This window comes from Diabrotica virgifera, chromosome 5 (genome assembly GCF_917563875.1).
Source record: "Diabrotica virgifera virgifera chromosome 5, PGI_DIABVI_V3a".
Lineage (NCBI taxonomy): Eukaryota > Metazoa > Arthropoda > Insecta > Coleoptera > Chrysomelidae > Diabrotica > Diabrotica virgifera.
Genome location: NC_065447.1, coordinates 7,534,642 through 7,555,194, shown reverse-complemented (window position 1 = coordinate 7,555,194; position 20,553 = coordinate 7,534,642). Strand labels below are relative to the sequence as shown.

Here is a 20,553-nt window from a genome sequence, read left to right as displayed (position 1 = left end):
CTTATTAAAATAAACATTATAGATGTTTTCAGGAACTTTTGGCCCTCGGCAATAATGCAGTCTTTCAATGTGCGTTTAAATTTTTCAAAAATCTTTATTAGTTTTCTTAGTATTTATTCGAAAAAAAATGAATGCATTTAAATAGCATTGGATAGCATCATATAAATCTTTATATTTATTTTGTTTTGATTTCGATGCCATTTCTTCTAAAGTATAAATACGACTTACTAACTAAATAGAAAACAATATTTTATTTCTATTCGGTCTTTCAGAACTGTTGTTTCACACACGGTATGCAGCACATAAATGAACTAACAATCTAATATTTTTTTGCTTCCAGGCGTTGTTCTGTATACATAAGCGATTGTTTAAACGCAAAGAACAATGTCTTATTGTTTGTTGTCCTGTACAAAAGGGCTACCTAATATTATTTTAAAGCTGTGACATAAAAACGAAATGAAAAGTCTGCGATAAAAGTATCTATAATAGAATTATTCTTTTTAATTTTAACAAAGGTATATTTATTCGTAAACGTTTTGTTTTATTTTCAATTTCATATCAAAAACTATACGTTTTTATATGAATATCTGATACTTTAATGCTGGCAGAAGCTAGTAAAAAATTATTTTTATAGACACAATAGCGACAAATTTAAATATACCAATATATTAAACGACGTCGAATGGGCACTCACAGCCCCCTCCCCCTGTCGTACTCCGTCGTAATAAGCAAGCCCCCCCTCCCTCTTCTCAACGACGTAGTTTATAGATGACCCCTAACGTGAACCCAGGTACATTGGTTTTTACGTGTGTCCGAGAGTGATATCATTTTTTGACAGTCTTCTGTTGTTTGGCTTGTGCGGTTTAAATATTTGTGTAGTAGTTCAGTTTGGTGAAGAATGCTGCGTTTACCTTAGACAGCTCATCGGCAAACACTTCCATTCTTAACTTAAACTTGATATTAAAAAAGTCTGTCGACAATATCTCTACAGCGAAGAATTCTACAGTTCTTTGGTCACGTGGATTGTAGGGGCGACGAGGATGTAGAGATTGTTTCTGGAAACGTTCCAGGGGAAGACCAAGGGGATGGTCATCAATAAGATGGTCTGATTGATGACCGGATTATCGACAGGAAATGTGATGTCCACCGTTTTCTGGGATTCACAAACTGTGATCTATATCAGCTTCCTAAAAAAGGGCAAGCAAAACGGTCACAGTAATATGCCGCATTATTGTGTCGATTCGACGCCGACTTACAGAAAAAATAGCCCTAATTAGTGAAGAGAAAAGTGTCTTTCCACCATGACAACGTACCGGCTCACACCTCCGCCGTCGCCAAGGCCAAACTGGTCGATTTGGGCTACGAACCATCCACCGTTTTCTCCAGATGTGGCCCTGCAGGACTTCTTTTTATTTCCAAACTTAAAAAAATCATTCGTCGGGCAAAAATTTATTATTACGTCGAACATATTTCTCAGACGGGTTAAAGAAGTTGAAGCATCGCTGGGTCAAGCGTATTGAGCTAAAAGGGGACAATATTGAAAAATAAATCGCCACTTTTTCAAAATTTTCGCCATTCTTTTGAAAGCTAATTACTTATTGTACCGCCCTAGTAGAGTGATCGAATCAAGTGTTAAATTAAATATTTAGATGGGAAATAAGCCATTAAATTGAAAAAATAATTTTATTAACGTTTCGACGCCCAAATCGGGTGTCTTTGTCAAAATACAAAATACTACTAAATTAAACAAAAATGTTGTTGCTTAGTAAAAACTCTTCTAATAATTTATTTAATCTGACCCGACAACGACACCCGATTTGGGCGTCGAAACGTTAATAAAATTATTTTTTTCAATTTAATTGTGGCTTATTTCCCATCTAAATATTTAATTATAAAAATGCCACAAGGAAATAGCTTCAGAACAACATTAAGTGTTAAATTAGTTCAAGTCAAATCAGTTTGAAAATAAATTTGGATACACTGAGATCTAATTTTATTTCAATAATCAAACAAAATACAGATGTTCGTCAATGACATTTATATTCCATGTTCAAGGCGGTAAAGACGAGCAGATAAACGATGGCATAGAACGATTTTAATAAAACAGTGTTGCCATCGTTAGAAACTTCTCTTTTAAGTACGATTTGGTTGCTTGGCATAAACGATTTCTTCGTCAACTTTTCCAAATTCGTCGAATTTAACAACTTGCCTACATCACCTACCTCTCTAAAAATAACTATTTTTTGTATCGTTTCATTTTGTGCACTTGTGCGGGTACACACTTTCGTACAATTCTCCAAGTGTCCGTTGTTTGAAAACACTGTTGGTATGTCGTAAGGTTCGTTATAAAACACTTTAATAGCAGGCATTGCTTCCACAGACATAAAAGACAAGTCAGAAGAGTCTTCACTTATCTTGTCAGTGGCAGTTACCATAGCATCACTCGAAGAACTTTTTTCTAAATCTTGAATTTGCGTGGATTTAGTTCCAGTCGGGCTCAGTTGTGTTACTTGAAGCTCTTCTTCTGTTATAGAGTCTGTAACTGTACTCAATTCTGTGCTGGTATCAGATGTTTGCAACTTTTCACAAACGACGACTGGTTTGGTGTTTTCAGAGTTTGTTATGTGATCGCCCTGATTTAACTGTGTTTCCTGTGGAACTTCTTCAGTTTTATTGTTCACTATATTAATTTTTGTTACCGGAAAACTGCTTGTTTGATTCATCACCAAAAACGATACTTTTTTTGGTTTTACTTTACTCATTTCCTTCTTAGACTTCTTAAGACAACCAGGCTTCTCCAGTACTTCTTTACAGTGAGTATTTACTGTACTATAACTTAAAGAAGCATAATATGTAATATTTACAATATGTACAGTTGTGGCTATGCTGACGCTATAGGCGTAATTAACCAAAATGGCTTTGTGTACCTCAATAGCCTTATCAATTTGAATATCACTCAGTGTGTTTAAAAAAGTTAAAACGTTGTAATATGAAGGTCTTCGTTCCAAAGTCGGTGAAGGTAGTGGCTCTGTTGTTTTGGTTTTGGATCTGGAGTTTTTAACAGCTTGCATGAAGGGCGTAAGGTAATCTTCACTTGGAATTGCTTTGGCTCTTGGAGATTCGTCTCTAAATACTGGTATGGCTGTTGGTGTAGTTTCCTCAGGCTGAAAAAAATAAATGCACAAGTAAAGCCTGATGAGCAATGCTTTTAAGAATTTGTTGAAAATAGTACATAAGAGAATATTTAGAAAAGTAGCGGTGAAGATTTCTATTAGTTAACCTTTCCGTGATCGTGCGGGGTATTTTAGGTACCCCAGATGCGGTTTTGTTTTTATAACTTTTCAAAATACACTTGCGATCATAAAAAGCGGGTCACTCGATGAATTATTCAAGTTAGATGTCTCGAATTTTCTAAACCTATTGTTTGATGTGAGTGATTTTTTTAGTATATTATAGCATTATTCTTTAACAATATCGCTATAATAATATTGTTGCTAGACAGGTAAATTGTGATTGTACACCGGGTGTAGGAATCATACTGTGTTTATTCCTCAAAGTTCGGAACACCCTGTGGAATGTTTTAGCATAGATAAATATTGAAATTAAAACTCGATTGTATCCTTAGGCTTTCTTAACATTTTGTTTTTTTATTTATTTGTTTATGTTGGATAATAAAAAAGTTAGGCACTTCAACAACTAACCATGTTCTTCGTCAATACAGGGTGTTTCTAAATAAGTTCGACAAACTTTAAGGGGTAATTCTGCATGAAAAAATAATGACCGTTTGCTTTATAATCGTATGGCCGCAAATTCTTCCGTTTCGAGATACGGGATGTTGAAGTTTTTCTTACAAACTGACGATTTATTTATTGCTCTAAAACCGGTTGAGATATGCAAATGAAATTTGGTAGGTGTTAAGAGGTATAGGTCTGGATCCCGCATATGAAAAAAGAGTTGATTAATAGCAAGCTGAAAATTTGTTTGACCAAATGGGCGTTTTAATGAGTGGAACATGTAGAATATGTCAAATGACAGGAATTATGACAGGTGATAAATAGCAGTCTGATTTTTGCATGAGAGTTTAATCTCTGTTCGGAGAGTTTAAGTCTGTTCTGTCGGACAAAATAAATGTGCCGTTTTCGTGGTCTGCCCGTTCCAAATTTTTAACCTGTTCCACAATTAAAACTGCCCCTGTTCCAGTGTTCCCATATATCAAAGTTTATCCGACTAGACACCCTTAAGCTATTAACAAATTTTCAGCTTGCTATTACTCAACTTTTTTTTTCATACGCGGGATCCAGACCTAGTACTTATGGCGCATTTTTTGACATATAATTAAGAATTTTATATTCACCATTGGCGTGAATACGGGATGTATCTAAAATGTTTATACCCGTATGCACGCCAGTGGTGAATATAAAATTATTAGAAAAAGACTAAGTTTTCACTCTAATGGCATATAACATATCCCACCAGAATGAAAACAATGGGAACCTTCTCTTTGATGGTTACATCAATTGTTCCCAGAATGGGAACAATTGAAAATGGTTATTCATTTTTGATAAAATTATTAATTGTATGTCAAAAAATGCAGAATACCTGACTCTTAAAACATACCAAATTTCATTTGCATATCTCTACGGGTTTTAGAGCAATAAATAAATCGTCAGTTTGTAAGAAAAAATTCAACATCCCGTATCTCGGAAACGAAGCATTTTCGGACATATGTTTATAAAGCAAACTGTCATTATTTTTTCATGCAGAATTACCCCTTAAAGATTTTCGCACTTATTTAGAAACACCCTGTATTGATGAAGAACATGGTTAGTTGTTAAAGTGCCTAACTTTTTTATTATCCAACATAAACAAATAAATCAAAAAAGAAAATGTTAAGAAAGCCTAAGGCTACAATCAAGTTTTAATTTCAATATTTATCTATGCTAAAACATTCCACAGGGTGTTCCGAACTTTGAGGAATAAACACAGTATGATTCCTACACCCGGTATACAATGACAATTTACCTGTCTAGCAACAATATTATTATAGCGATATTGTTAAAGAATAAGGCTATAACATACTAAAAAAATCACTCAAATCGGACAACAGGTTTAGAAAATTCAAGACATCTAACTTGAATAATTCATCGAGTGACCCGCTTTTTATAATCGCAAGTGTATATTTATTGTTTTTTCTCCCTCCAGGTAATCTTAGAAAATACATTACCAAATCGCTTTTTTATAAAAATTCTTAGATATACATAATTTCAATTTTCTACTAAAATTGAAATTATAATTACTTGGGGTATCTCAGTTACCCCGAATGGCCCACTGCGTATTGAAATCAAAGGGTCAGTTGACACCGGAAATTATAGAAAAACTAATACATCATGCAGTACATTCAGAAAACCCAATTGCAGCATACATCGAGAAGATAGTTGAAAATTTGTATGTCCTGACTGTAAAAATAATGAATAAGAGCAAATTCTAATAAAAGGTCAAAATAAAAAAATGTACATTGTTTAAGAATAAAAACAAATTATTTCAGTGACTAGTGCTTTACTGTATAACTTTCCGAACAATAATGTATATTTTAAATGATTTATTAAAGTATTTTAGTGGGGTACCATAGTTACCCCATACGGCCTGAAGCGTAAGTTTTTGTAGCACGGTTCCGGAAAGGTTACAGAGCAAAAGTTACAAGAAAAATAGACATCTCACAACTGAAAAACCCTGAAAGGAAAAAAGAAATAAGGAGCAAACATCAACAGCCAGTGTAACCCAAAAAGAAATTCTGTCAAGAATCGAACAAGCTAGGAAGACACTCATAAACATGAAAACATTTTTTACAAGATCAGACATTAGTCTAGAGCTCAGAATCCGATGTGTGGCTGTGAAAGTTGGACTCTAAAACAGAAGAAAGAATAAAATCCACGGAAAATAAAATTCCTGTAGCTGGCTGTATACCATACATCACAAAAAAATACTGGATCCTTTGTAAAAGGTATATTTAAAAGTCCCTAATAAGGGTTACATCACATTAACAAAACGTTTTCGGATTAAAAATATCCATCATCATTGTCAAAAAACAATAGCATCCATTTGAATCATGTATGAAAAAGGAATAGATTATGCCTTTGAGATGTATGTATACAGACGGATGCTCAGAATTCCATGGGTACAAAATGTTAGCAATGGTTAGCTACTTCGGCGCATGAATAAACAAAAAGACATGGGAGTGCAAAAGAGCCATGGTAGTGGAAAAATAAGGTAAAGTACAGAGCAAAAGATCAGTAGGAAGATGCCAGAACTTGTGACTAAATGACCTGAGGAGATGGTTTGACTGCTCATCTCCAGAACTCTTTCGTGCACCAGTTTCCATTTCCAGAGACTACAATTGAAGAGTGCAGGTGAAAAACAAGGAATGTCACTTTTTCATTAATATCGGCTTTTCTCGCCATGTGGTAGTAAAAACTGAGTACTATCGACTAGACTATCGATTCAGGAAAATAAACAGAAAGATCGGTCTGTATAAATTTTCTAAGAATTTGTATCCATGCGAAGGACCAGGATTGTCTGCACGCCACTGAAAAAAATATGGAATGTTAGCAGTTTTTTGGTGCATTATTAAATTAATAAATTAATACAGATTCATATTATATTACGATTATACAATAATATTTGCTAGAATTCTGCTAAGAATCTCCTAAGTAGTTTTTAAATATCATAAGAATTAAACCGTCATTGGTGTTTATCTCAATATGTATAAAACGTGACATTCCTTGTTTTTCCCCTGTACTCTTCAATTGCCATTTGAATCCCCAACCTTCGAAATGAGCCGGCGCAGTAAGAAGCAGCGATGAAGAAAATGAATGGTTGATTCCAGTCTACTGATTTATACCGGACTGGAAGAAGAAGAAAAAGTATAAACTACAGTCAACTTATACAGGGTGTCCAGAAACTCTACCGACAAACGAAGACAGGAGATTCCTCAGGTAATTTTAAGACAATTTAACCAAATTCACCCAGTCCGAAAATAGAGTATATACGTCAAAATAGAGACAACCAAATATATACAGGGTGTACAATAATTTTAAGATAATTTAACCCAATTCATCTAGTCCGAAAATGCTTCCTAAGGGAGCTAGAGCTCTTTGAAAATGGCGTATTGTAACTAGTTTTTCTTAAATACCTCCAGAACTCTTCTACTTAGAAAAACAAAAATGTCTACGCATATTTATCTTCCAGAGATAAATCGATTCCATCCATTGCGAATTTATAGTACCGATCATAGGCGTCCGTTTTGGGTAGGGTAACGGTTATTTTATCGCATAACTTTTTTATCTTTACATTTTAAGCATCTTTCACTTTTGATTATTAAATTGTGAGGTATGCTAGTACTAAAAGGTACTCTTGATTTAAGTCGGTAGGACACACACCGTTTTCTAGAAAAATCGTTTTAAAAATTTTTCGTCTCTTGAATTTAAAAAAAAATTGAGAATAATTTTGAAATAAAAACGGTGTATTTTACCAACTTGAAGTAAGAGGAACTTTTACTACTAGAATACCTCATAATTTAATAATCTAGTGTCAAAAATGCTTAAGAATTAAAGACAAAAAAGTTATGCGATAAAATAACCGTTGACCTACCCAAAACCGACGCATATGACCGACGCTAGAAATTCGCAATTAATGAAATCAATTCATCTATGGAATATAATTGAACGTACAAGTTTTCGTTTTTCTAAATAGTTTTTTTTGAATTTTTTTTTAAGTTTAAAAAACAAAAAATTTTCAAATCAATTTTTCTAGAAAACGGTGTATCCTATCGACTTAAAACAAGAGTACCTTTTAGTACAAGAATACCTCACAATTTAATAATCCAGAGTGAAAAATGCTTAAAATTTAAAGACAAAAAAGTTATGCGATAAAGTAACCGTTGCCCTACCCAAAACGGACGCCTATGACCGGTTCTAGAAATTTGCAATGGATGGAATCGATTTATCTGTGGAAGATAAATAAGCATACCAATTTTTGTTTTTCTAAATAGTAGCGTTCCGGAGGTATTTAAGAAAAACTAATTACCAGACGCCATCTTCAAATAGCTCTAGCTCCCTTAGGAAGCATTTTCGGACTAAGGGAATTGGGATAAATTGTCTTAAAATTATCTGAGGAATCTCCTGTATTCGTTTGTCGGTAGAGTTTCTGGACACCCTGTATAAGCAGTTAACAGGAAGTCAAATAAAAGTAAAAATCCGTAACGCGGATCAACTACTAAGTGGATCAACCGTTCAGCAGATCATCCACTCCCCGGATCATCCGCTCGCCAATGAACGGTAGCTGACTATAGTTTTAAATAAGTCATTTTAGAAGCTTAATAAAAAAATTACCGGAGATTGCATTTCATCTAGTTGGCTATAAATATCTTCAACTCGACAAATTATTTTATTAACTTGATCTTCTAAATAATCATAAACGTCGTTCTTTTTTGCTTGTTCTACGATATTTTCTTCAGTTGCTTCCTCTTTTGCCTTGTTTTTTTCTTCAGCAACCAAGTTTTCTTTAACGTCAGATAATTTGTCAGCTAAAACAATGGTTTCTGCTGGTTTATTTTGATTCGTATTAATTCGATGTTCTTCGTCTTCTTCAGGTTCTTTATCTTTTGCAACAGTTGATAGTTTTTCTTCCAAACTGTCTTGTGACTGTTGCTCATTCACCCTGGTTTCGGATACAGATATTTCTGAAAGTTGGCTTTTACTTTCAAACCTTTTAATATTCAGGCAGCTACTTTTACTTTTAAGCAAATGCGAAGAACTTGCTAGATGTGTACAAGATTCTTTTCGTTTTTCCAGTAAATGTGGACTACTAGAAAGATTGAAATAACAAACGGGAATTTGGTTTTTATCGGTTCTTTTCAAAACTCCTGGTGTATTTCGTTCCTTCGAAGGGATTTTTACTGGCGAAGAAACGGTTTTGGACATGTTAATCTTTATATTTTCTTTGGGGCGGTATTTTTTAGGATGTCTGTGATAATTATCGTCCGAAGATAATGTGTTGTCTGATGCTGATCTGAAACGAATGAAAAATTATGAGATGGTAAAAATTTGTATTTTTGTTGGTGTGTGTACATATAAAAGATTTTTTATTAGTATATGTAGATAAAATGTAAACTACTTAGTGAGACAGACAAGGAGAGAGAAACAGAGAGAGAAAGAAACACAGGGAGAAAGAGATACAGAGAGAAAACGACACAGGGGGAAAGATACAGAGAGAAAAATACAGAGAGAGAAAGAGAGAGAGAGAGAGAGAGAGAGAGGAAACGAAATATCTTTTTAAGTCAAAAAGAGATTTATTTGTTTTTTACTTACTGTAAACTATCTGCACGTCTTTTAGAACTATTTTTACGTTTTCTATTAATATCCATGTCACACCTAGATGTTTCGTTTAGTGTATTAGATTCTAATATTTTCTCGAGCTTCTTAAAGACATCGCTAGATATAGCATTAAACTCATTAACGAAATTTTCGTGTTTTGATCTATCGGAATCTAAAATAAATAAGTATGTAATTAACTGTTGTATATTATAATAACAACTGCAATTACTAAACATAACAAATAGTTTTTGTGAGGAATATGGACTAAATAATTATATTTTTATAAAAAAGAACTTTTTATAATCAAACGTTTTTATTATTTTATAGGACCCAATATAAAATTATTTTGTTGTTTCAATTTCTATGTCGTAAAAGAATTTTGTAATCGACTTTAAACTCACATAAATCAATAAAAACTCCGATCCACTACCTTATAAAATTTTAACGCAAAAAAGGGCACAGCAAAAATCCACAAAATATAACCTGCGCTAATATCTGAAACTGCTAGACTAATTACATGAAAATCTTAGACGAAGTGTTACCAAACATCTATGAAAATTTAAGTATAGAAGATTTTTATAATTTTTATTAATTTCAATAAACTACCTATTTATTTTTCATAATTTTTATGTAAGCAAACTAGACCTGATAGACATTTAAATATTCAATAGTTTTCACAAATAAATAGGAAATTAATATGACATATGATTATGAAGTAACGCCATCTATTAAAAGAAAACATCAATCGACTAAACTAGTAGCGCCATCTTTTGTATAAAGCCAGAACTAATTGAAAATATAAAATAAAGGAACGAACGGCCACGGCGATATAACTACAACCAACACATTGGTGGGGTGCGACGATATCTCGCAGCGATAGTTAATACTGCATTATATTTTGTTAACGCAGCCGGCTGCGTTTTCTGTTGTTGTAATATGGTCTTTCAACCAACTATGGGATATATCAGATTTTTATTAACATCCTAAGTTCTCTCAACTTTGTTGCAAACACACGCTAAACAGTTACTCGAAATAACATAGTGTAGTTTACCTCCGAGGTCCAGATTATAATTCCAAAAATTACACTAGTATAAAAAAGTACTTTTTATAATACCACTGTTGTTTAAAATGGCATATATAATAAGTAACTTATAAAATATGATTTTTAAGTACATTAGCTTTTAATTATGACATAATAATTATTGTAATACGTTGTATTACAAAAATTAAAAAAAGTAAGCAACAGGCAGGTTTCGAACTCAGGACCTGTCGATCTCCGGTCTAACGCTCTACCACTGAGCTACCTAGCTACCATCTATCGATGTCTTAACTTACGTTAAAATCGAATTCAAATGTCATAGCATTAGTCATATTTTTAAAATAGTTTGAAATTAAAAAAAATCCATTTTTCCATACAATAGCAGTTAAATATTGCATTGTTAGTCAGCTCTGAACTATTCTGAAAATTTCAAGTACTTAGTTAGCCTAGCACTATTTTTAAAATGGATTGCAAAATTGGCGGAGTCCGTGACACCAACCAAACGTTTTAAAATGAAAATAAAAAATCCAACACATGATAATAACTAAGGAAACAAATATACAAACATGCATACATTTGGGAAATGTACCGATAGAAAGGGTTGATAAATACAAATATATAGGAACCTGGATATCAGACAATAATGATCAAACAACAGAAATAAGGGCCAGGATAGAAATAACGTGAAATGCGTTCGTAAAAATGAAAACAATTTTCTATAACAAAGACCTTAAATTAGAACTGAGAGTAAGAGCTTTCAGATGCTACGTGATCTCGATACTGCAATATGGATCTGAAAGCTGGACATTAAAACAAGAACACATAAATTTAATAAGCTACAGTCATTTGGAATGTGGTGTTACAGTAGGATGCTTAGAATAGCATGGACACGGAAGAAAACGAACACAAGTATTGCGAGAAATAAGCAAAGAATACGAAATAATAAACACAATAAAAATGAGAAAGTTGCAATATCTGGGACACGTAATCAGGAGACACCAACGATATGAAGTGCTAAGACTGAGTGCTTAGAAGTGCTAAGTGATCGCAAGCAATCCCCTAATCACCACCCTAATTAAAATTAGTCATTAACCTTATTTGGTCTTTTTTATTTAGGTATTATTAATAGGTTCTAGAAGTTTGACCGGCTTAGAATGATTAGTTTAAAAAAAAATGGAGTTAAAAGCGAATAACAAATTTTTGTAGTTGGGAAAAAATGGCCTTTTCTTCAGAATAGCAAGATTAGCATCGGAGATACGAAAAAATATTTAAATATGAAATTGTATCTTATTTAATACCCAAGAACCTCATTTGAAAAAAATTTTTTACGGCAAAAATTGAGAGAGCTATTAACAATTAAAACTTGGAATAACTTGCAAAAACCACCTTTACCAACCCTTTCAAAGTCACCTCTTTTTGCGACTGAGGATTTTAAAGAGATTTAATATTAATAGGCTTATATATCTTGTAAAAACCTACAAAATTATTTTTTACCAAACTTTCTAAGATAAAAAATTAAAAAGTTACGGTTAAAAAATCAATATATTTTTTTGAAAAAAAAAACGGAGAAATCCAATTATTGGAAGCATAATAATGTACGTTGGCGGTGTTTTTAGTCATTGGCCTTATTCATTCTTATTTATTTATGTATTACTAATAGATTCTAGAAGTTTGACTGGCTTAGAATGATTAGTTTTTAAAAAACTGGAGTTGAAAGCGAATAACAAATTTTTGTAGTTTGATAAAAAATGCCATCTTCTTCAGAATAGAAAGATTAGCATCAGAGATACGAAAAAATGTTTTAATATAAAATTGTAGGTTATTTAATTTCCAAGAACTTGATTTGAAAAAAAATTTTCTACGACAAAAATTGAGTGAATCGTAAATGAGTATATCGAAAAACATTGATTTTTTCTATACAAAACTAACACTTTCGATAGCGAATAAATCGAAAACTATTAATTTTTTTAAAAAAATGTATAGAACATTTTTTGCTTTATACATTTTTTGCTTAGAATTAATGTTTTTATCAACTTTTGCGGTCAAAATATAATAAATAATTTCCACCCCGAGATGGGGTGGCAACCACCCCCGTGGTAAAAGCGCCTTTCGGAATCATATAGATTTTGCTCCTTGGACTATCCACTACTTATTCTCAAATTTTCAAGCAAATCGATCCATTCTTTAAAAATTGCGAGGTGAAAAGCTTCGGTTCCTGGCCTATAGCTCTTGTTTTTTGTCTATCTAATTATCTAATACTTAGGTAATACTTAGGTTAAATTTTTCTGCTGTGGAAGGATGTCTAGAAATATTGCTTATTAAACATTTAAAAAGTGAAGGTCTATACAGCAAGGAATAGAGAAAAATCTCCAAAAACGCCTGCCTGTAAGAATAGTGAGATGGGCAGACGATATCATGAAGCACGTGGGCTCTAGGTAGATAACTGTAGCGACAGACAGAGAAAAATGGAAAAGGATTGGGAAGGCCTATGTCCAAAGATGGACCGAAGAAGGCTAATTAGATAGATATATAGATAGTAAGAATAGTAGTAACGACTTTTCATATAAACTTGTTTTACCTGGTTTCGTCTTCAATATCTCTAACGGTTGTTCTTCTATCGAATCCCCTGGTGGTTTTTCTCTTTCTGGAGGATCAAAGAACACCCTTTTAGATCCCTGTGATTCTGGACTTTGTTCCCTTACGGGACTCAACTGCACCACCCTCCTATACTTCGAACTCCTCCCATCTGTGAATTTCATCGAATTCAGCACACTAGAAATCTCTTTCTGCATGTCGTCTAAGGCGTTTGCGTTCCTAAACACACCAGAATTCGAAAACATGTCCACCATTTTGGATTCGACCACGTCGATGGCTTTTTGGATGTTATTCTGGATCTGGTCATTTTTTTGTTTGAGGCCTTTGAGATTCACTAACATGTTTTTGTGTCTGGTAACGGGAGAGGGTCCATTCGGGGAATCTAAAAATGGTTAGAAATATGTAAAAAGTAAAACATCAAATATTAAAATGTCAAAATTTATTTTTCTGTTGTTATGGCTGTTGTATTTCCTGGTGCGTATATCCAATGACGCTTATCCATGTCTCCATATCGCATACATATATGTAGGGGTCGAGACTTGTACGGGGTTCTTACCGGAAGGGTCAAGAAAAAATTAAAAGAAGCATTAACAATCCTGGCGAATGAATCACGGAACAGAGGTTTAGAAATTAATGAAGGAAAAACAAAATATCTATTCTGCTCCAGAAGAGAACATAAGACCAAAGAAAGAAGTGAATAAGTAACGGAGCGAATACTAGTAGACAACAAAACATACTAAACTGAAAATATACAGAGTTGCACTCAGACCAGTAGTTATACAGTGAGCACGTAAAGGTTGGAATAAATTCATTTTCTCGAGAATGGACGATTTTGGAAAAAAATCCCGAAACAGGCCAATTTTTATTTTTAAATTACGACTTTTTGGCATATATATCATACTAGTGGCATCACCCTTCTGGGCGTGATACGTCATCGATGATTTTTTTAAATGAGAATATGGGTCGTGTGATAGCTCATTTGAAAGATAATTCAATTCTCTATTCAGTAATATAAACATTAACATAATTATTTATACAGAGTGTCCAAAACAAATTTTTTTGGATTAAATTTATTGACATAAAAAGAAGAATGTATGTAATTTATTTAATTCAAAATACATTTTACTGCTCTCAGAAAACATAAAAAAATATTTATTTGAAAAGTAATCATTGCTTTTCGCTTAAATTAAATGTTCAAATTGTCACGAGGCTGGTGGGTGGCTGCTTTAATATTGAATTTAAGCAGAAAACAATACTTATTTGCCAAATAAACATTTTTTTCCTGTTTTCGGATAGCAGTAAAATGTATTTTGAATTAAATAAATTACACACATTCTTCTTTTTATGTCAATAAATTTAATTGAAAAAATTTTTTTTGGGTACCCTGTATAAATAATTATGTTAACGTTTATATTACTGAATAAAGAATTGAATTACCTTTCAAATGAGCTATCACACGACCCCTATTCTCATTTAAAAAAATCATCGATGACGTCATCACGAACAGATGGGTGACGTCACTAGTATGATATATATGCCAAAAAGTCATAATTTAAAAATAAAAATTGACCTGTTTGGGGATTTTTTTCCAAAATCGTCCGTTCTTGAGAAAATGAATTTATTCCAACCTTTACGTGCTCACTGTATATATTTATGTAGCATGACACAATGTGCTTCACAGATGGAGATGAAGAAAGATAAAGAATTCAGACTCACAAGAATTATGGGTCCGATAAGTATGGAAAATGGAGAAATGAGAATAAGGAACCATGAAATAAAAAACATTGTGAAGGGAGAAGATATAGTTAGATTTATTAAGGACCTCCAGATGGAACACAGAAACTGAAATACCAAGGGGAAGACGTAGAAAAAAATGAGAGGACCAGGTTGTGGGAGATATTAAAATCCTGAAAGTGAGAAACTGGAGGGATTTAGTCTTAGATCGAAATGAGTGAAAGAAAATTGTAACGAAAGCCAAATCATACAACAAACTTTGACAATACACAAGAAGAATGCGAAGTGATTCACCGCAATTAGTGAATCAAAGAGCTCTAAGTAAGAGTAGCAAACATTCCATCAGGAATAAAAGGCCTTGATAATGATGATATCTAAAATAAAATTTCTTTCAAAATCGTCCATAAAGGATTTTGTCATCAAAATCATCCATTCTTTCAAAATCTGCTAATAATTCCATTGATTGACCAAAATTGATCAAATTACAGTATGTTTCATGCTTTATTTCACTTACTAGGTTTTTCTGTTGGACTTCTCGATACCTTAATATTTTTCTTCGCATTCAAACGTTTCATTTTTGTTGTTATGTTGAAATGGGTCCCAAATGTTGGCTCTCTTCCCTCGAGATTGTTTGGTTGTTTGGGACTTGGTGTTAGCAACTGGCTTATATTTCGTTCACTTGTGTTGCCCCTGTAATATAAAAAGAACGCATCATATTTGGTTGTAAAATATTGAAACAATATTAAACAAGCTGAAAATGCGAGCATTATCATAACGAAAACTTTGTTTATGTGCGTATTTTAATTCATAATATGGAAAATTGCTATTATGAAATGTTGTTTAGAATTAAAAATTATGTTTTAATGTGCAATTATATCATTCTAATTTAAATATTGTGAACTATAAAAGTACTTTACTTTTGATCGAAATTCATATTTTTTATATACCTCGTATAAAATTAATAAAATTTGATATATGATGGTTGCATCATAAATCTTAGACAATGAAGAGCTTTTTATGAAGAATAACTTTTCTTCGTCAAATAAAAAATAAAAGAGTTATAAATGAAAATTTTGTTGGTATCCATAATTTGAGATAAATCTTCAAATATTTTTTTTTAATTAGAAGGATGTAATTGCACATATTATCAGACCATAATTTTTTATTCCAAACATTTCATATAGTCGGTTCGCTAAACTCAGACACAACTGGCTAGTGATTTTAGTCAGTAATTTTGCCAATTTGGGAAAAAAATAATTACTAAATAGTTAATAATAACTAAATAATTAGTAATTTTGCCAATTTTGGCAAAATTGGCAAAAAACTAAAAAATTACCTACTAAAATCACTAGCCAGTTGTGTCTGAGTTTAGCGAACCGACTATAATAACAATTTTCATTTCATAACAAATGGAACAGTCCATTTATCATTAATTACTCCCATTAGAGGGGAGGCCGTAGACTCGTATAAACCTTTTTAAAGTTTTTAATAAATTATTGCTTTCAAAATATACTCAAATTGTATTTTTGAACATCTTATTTATTTTATATAATAATTAAATTCACTATCAAATGTCATTGATATTTTATTAATAGCTAATTTAAAATTTAGTTTGACATTCACGAAGTGTCAAACTCAAATGTAAATAACCTATGCTTTGCTTAACAAATTCAGATTAAAAAACTAGCCTACTTACTAGCAACGATTTCAGCTGACGGTTAGTGTGTCGGCAGAAAATAAAATGATTGTGACGTCACATTTTAGACTTTGAGGTCGATTATCTCGAAGACGGTTAGATATATCGAAATGCAGTTTTCAGATTTGGATTCAGAAGACAAAACTATATAAGAAACCATCGATAAATCTGCTCTAAGTATTGCAGGAGCGGCAACGCAGTAACACACATACTTTGCGAATTTATAAACGAAAAGTTTTCGTTGAAAATGTAAATGCAACTATTGGGACCGTGCAAGTTCGGCAAAGCGACCTCTATTTCTACGCTCTGTACTTTTATTCGCACTTTTAATTATATTGGCCAATTATATTAGTCCTGGTTGCTGGATAATTGTCAAGACCACAGTCCAAAAAAATAATAAGAAGAAAAAATAAGATGCAGGTTATGTTTAGCAAACGTAAACAATTGTATGTAGTAAATAAAATAAGTTATTAAAATGCAGTACTGCAAGCAAAATACAATTAATTAAATTTACCTTTATATAATAATTGCATATCATATCAATATTGTGGAGCAATATATAATTTTTCTGCGTCAATGACAGAAGGTATGAAATATACGTCAATTTGACAATTTCAATTGACAATATGAATTATTTAAGATAGTTGCAATATTTCTCCGCGACTCGCGCACGTTCGTTTCTCGTTTCCCTTTCCAAGTACTTGCACACCGCGAATAGAGTACATAAAGGAAATAAAGAACTATTGATAGACTGGTAATGATGGACTTGTTATTGAGGCAATAAAAGATAGTGATGATGATATCCAACCTCCGATTGGAAGACAGCACTTAAAGAAGAAGAAGCACTCGAATGATCACATAGATAGGATGAACGAGGACAGATAGTAAAATCCGCGAACGATAATTCCACAGTGAAAAAGTGCTCACACAAACAATGAAAACGCAAAATGCTTGGGACACTTTAAAAACCCAGCAGGCTATACGCTTATATTTATGAAAGAAGAAGATATGTATCTTTATGGACTTAATAAAGCGACATCTTCTTGGTCGATAGAGATAGTAGTAAAAAATACAAAAGTCATACCTTTTACTTACATTTTTAATTGGTATTGTATGTTATTTTGCGAATTATTCCTATAAATCGAATAAATAAAATTCTTTGTCTGTGACGGGCTTTTGGTCATTTTGTTAGCATCTAGTGGATTTCTCATGAATTTGTTGTCCATATGCTGGTTACATTTCGAATTCATGTTGGGTGAGGGAAACAATGCTAGAAATAAGTACAAATTAGATCTTTTGTCTTTATTTGTATTCTAGATGTTAATATGTACTATATTTTACAACTACAGGTAATCTAAAGCCAGACCGTCATGTGATTGGTATAAATTATAAAATTGATATTTATCTAATGGTAATCAAACATACCTTTCGAATCATTTGTGTCGTTTTCGTTTTTTTGAAGACTATCGTACTTCCTCGACCATTCAATTTTTTCTTTGCGAGTTGTTCGTGCACTATGTCTAGTTGCTACAGTTTTGTTAAATATGGGTTGGATGTAAAATGATGGTGGAGATTTCGGTTTACCTGCTGCAAAAATACTTTTATATAAAAAGCCGTAGATGACATTAAAAGAATAAAGACATTAACAGTTAGTAGATAGCGCATAAAATCGTATACAATGTTTGGTTTATGTATATATCTGATTAACTCTTGTTCCCATTAGAAAATCTTTTGGGCCGCTCATGTATGCCCTACGTGGTAAGTCATCACCACAATTACAGGAAGGCTAGGAGTATTATACATCATCATTCTCTTTGCCTTATCCCTATGCGGGGTCGGCTTCCCTAATTGCATTTCTCCACACAATTCTATCTTGGGTCATATCAATGTTAATACCCTTTAACAAAAAGTCCTGCCTTATCGCCTCCCCCCAGGTCTTCTTTGGTCTTCCTCTCCTACTCCTTCCAGGAATCTGCACTTCAGCTATTCTTCGTATTGGGTGATTAACGTCTCGACGTTGAACATGACCAAACCATCTTAACCTATGCTCTCTCATTTTGGCATCAATTGGTGCCACACCTAGACTTCCCCTAATATACTCATTTCTAATTTTATCCTTCTTTGTCACTCCACTCATCCATCTAAGCATTCTCATTTCCGCCACATGCATTCGTTGTTCCTCTTTCTTTTTCACTGCCCAACATTCAGTTCCGTACATCATAGCCGGTCTTATGGCTGTTTTATAGAATTTTCCCTTCAGCTTCATTGGAATTTTTCTGTCACACAACACACCACTCGCTTCTTTCCACTTCATCCATCCAGCCCTAATTCTACTGCATGCATCTCCATCTATTTCTCCATTACTCTGTAATACCGATCCTAGGTACTTAAAACTATTGCTTTTCACAATCATTTCACCATCCAAAGATACCATTTTATTTGTAGTAGCTCCATCTTTAAATGAACATTCCAAATATTCTGTTTTTGTCCTACTAAGTTTTAAACCTTTTTCCTCCAGAGCTTGTCTCCACTGTTCCAGTTTTTGTTCTAAGTCTCTTTCACTATTTCCTACTAACACGACATCATCAGCATACATTAAGCACCATGGAATGTTACCCTGTAGTTTCGCTGTTATCTGGTCCATAACTAATGGAGTATTATACATTGTAGTACAATTGGCGCCCAACATGGGGCTCCACAACGTATGGTCTTGTATGTCAATTATTGTGTTACAACGTATGATGCTTTGTTTCACATGTTGCTTTCCGATTAGCGTGGTTATCTAATACCTATATATAGGAAAAACAATAAGGCTCGTATCTCAGTAAATATATAAAGATGTAAGTTTACATTAATATCTATTGTAGCAACTAGATGATAGATTAAAAATTTTTTTAAGTTATCCTTACGTTGTCTCTTGCCTCCTGCGCTTGTCCACTTGCCCCTGCTTACTTGGATCTCCTTCATCGGTGTCAACGGCAGCGTTACTGTCGGTGAAGGTCTTCGAACAGGTGTCAATTTGCTGTTATAGTTGTTTATATTTCCAGGATACTCCATCGTTATGGTCTGATCTTTGTCGTAAAACACATGCACTTGCATTACGATCAGAGGTTGTGCCATTTTTCTTCGGTCCAATTGGGGGTCGAAGAGATACGGAGCTAGAGCCTGGATTGCTTTTTTCCTCTTAAAAAAATAAAACTGGTTAGTTTGCATCTATGTATAATATAACTCTAAAAAAGATTAATATTTTGATTCGTGTAAATAATATGAACAGTCGAAAAGACGGAAGAAGCGTTTTGTATTCTTCAATGCTTTTGAAGAAGCATTTTTTTATTGAGTAAATTTGAAGCCAGATCAAGTTGGTAAGAAGGAAATGGGAACTGAAGCTAAAGGTATAGTCGGTTCGCTAAACTCAGACTCAACTGGCTAGTGATTTTAGTCTGTAATTTTTTTGTTTTTTGACAATTTTGCCAAAATTAGCAAAATTACTAACTATTTAGTAATTATTAACTATTTAGTAATTATTTTTTTGCCAATTTTACCAAAATTACTTAGTAAAGTCACTAGCAAGTTGTGTCTGAGTTTAGCGAACCGACTATATCAGGGTTTTCTGGAATAGTAGGCTATGATACAAGAAATACTGACTTCTGATGATGTTTTAGACATATAGATGGTGATGGATGGACCGAAAAGCTCAGAGATAAAATATGACGATACATATAAGATAAGATAGGGATATCAAAATCCTGAAAGTGAGAAACTGAAGGGACCTATGCACAGGTCGAAATGAGTGGAGGAAAATTGTAACGAAAGTCCAGCCACAAGAAGAATGCGTAGTGATTCATCGCAATAAGCGAATCAAAGAGCTCTAAGTAAGAGCGACAAACATTCCATCAGAAATGAAAGGCTAGCTTGAAAACAATAAGCAAATACCTGGATTCAGGAATAATGTTTGATTGCATTGAATCATTTTAATGGAAAGAAAACGATTTAAAGAAAAAATGGAAAACACATCAATATATACAAGAAATGTTGAGAATGATTTTCCTTCTATCTGTCTATTCAGTCCTTCCGATCTTTTAACATTTCTTGTATATATTGATGTGTTTTTCCATTTT

The 20,553-nt window shown here is 33.0% G+C and overlaps 2 protein-coding genes across 5 annotated transcripts in view; one reads left to right on the top strand and one right to left on the bottom strand.

The window, feature by feature from the left end:
• The window catches only part of LOC114339105 (probable phosphoglycerate kinase), a 59,155-nt gene that overhangs the window by 12,635 nt on the left and 25,967 nt on the right, over nucleotides 1-20,553 (top strand). The window lies entirely within an intron of this gene.
• The window catches only part of LOC114338755 (uncharacterized), a 31,592-nt gene continuing 13,015 nt past the window's right edge, over nucleotides 1,977-20,553 (bottom strand). For all 4 annotated transcript variants that reach the window (XM_028289398.2, XM_028289668.2, XM_028289472.2 and 1 more), the window contains exons 10-17: nucleotides 19,345-19,618; nucleotides 17,861-18,022; nucleotides 17,531-17,705; nucleotides 15,254-15,429; nucleotides 12,989-13,387; nucleotides 9,366-9,543; nucleotides 8,388-9,066; nucleotides 1,977-3,164 (exon numbers count right to left, since the gene is read on the bottom strand). In XM_028289398.2, the coding sequence (XP_028145199.1) occupies nucleotides 2,028-3,164; nucleotides 8,388-9,066; nucleotides 9,366-9,543; nucleotides 12,989-13,387; nucleotides 15,254-15,429; nucleotides 17,531-17,705; nucleotides 17,861-18,022; nucleotides 19,345-19,618 (3,180 nt within the window). In that variant the 3' untranslated portion in view covers nucleotides 1,977-2,027. The remainder of the gene's footprint in view (nucleotides 3,165-8,387; nucleotides 9,067-9,365; nucleotides 9,544-12,988; nucleotides 13,388-15,253; nucleotides 15,430-17,530; nucleotides 17,706-17,860; nucleotides 18,023-19,344; nucleotides 19,619-20,553) is intronic.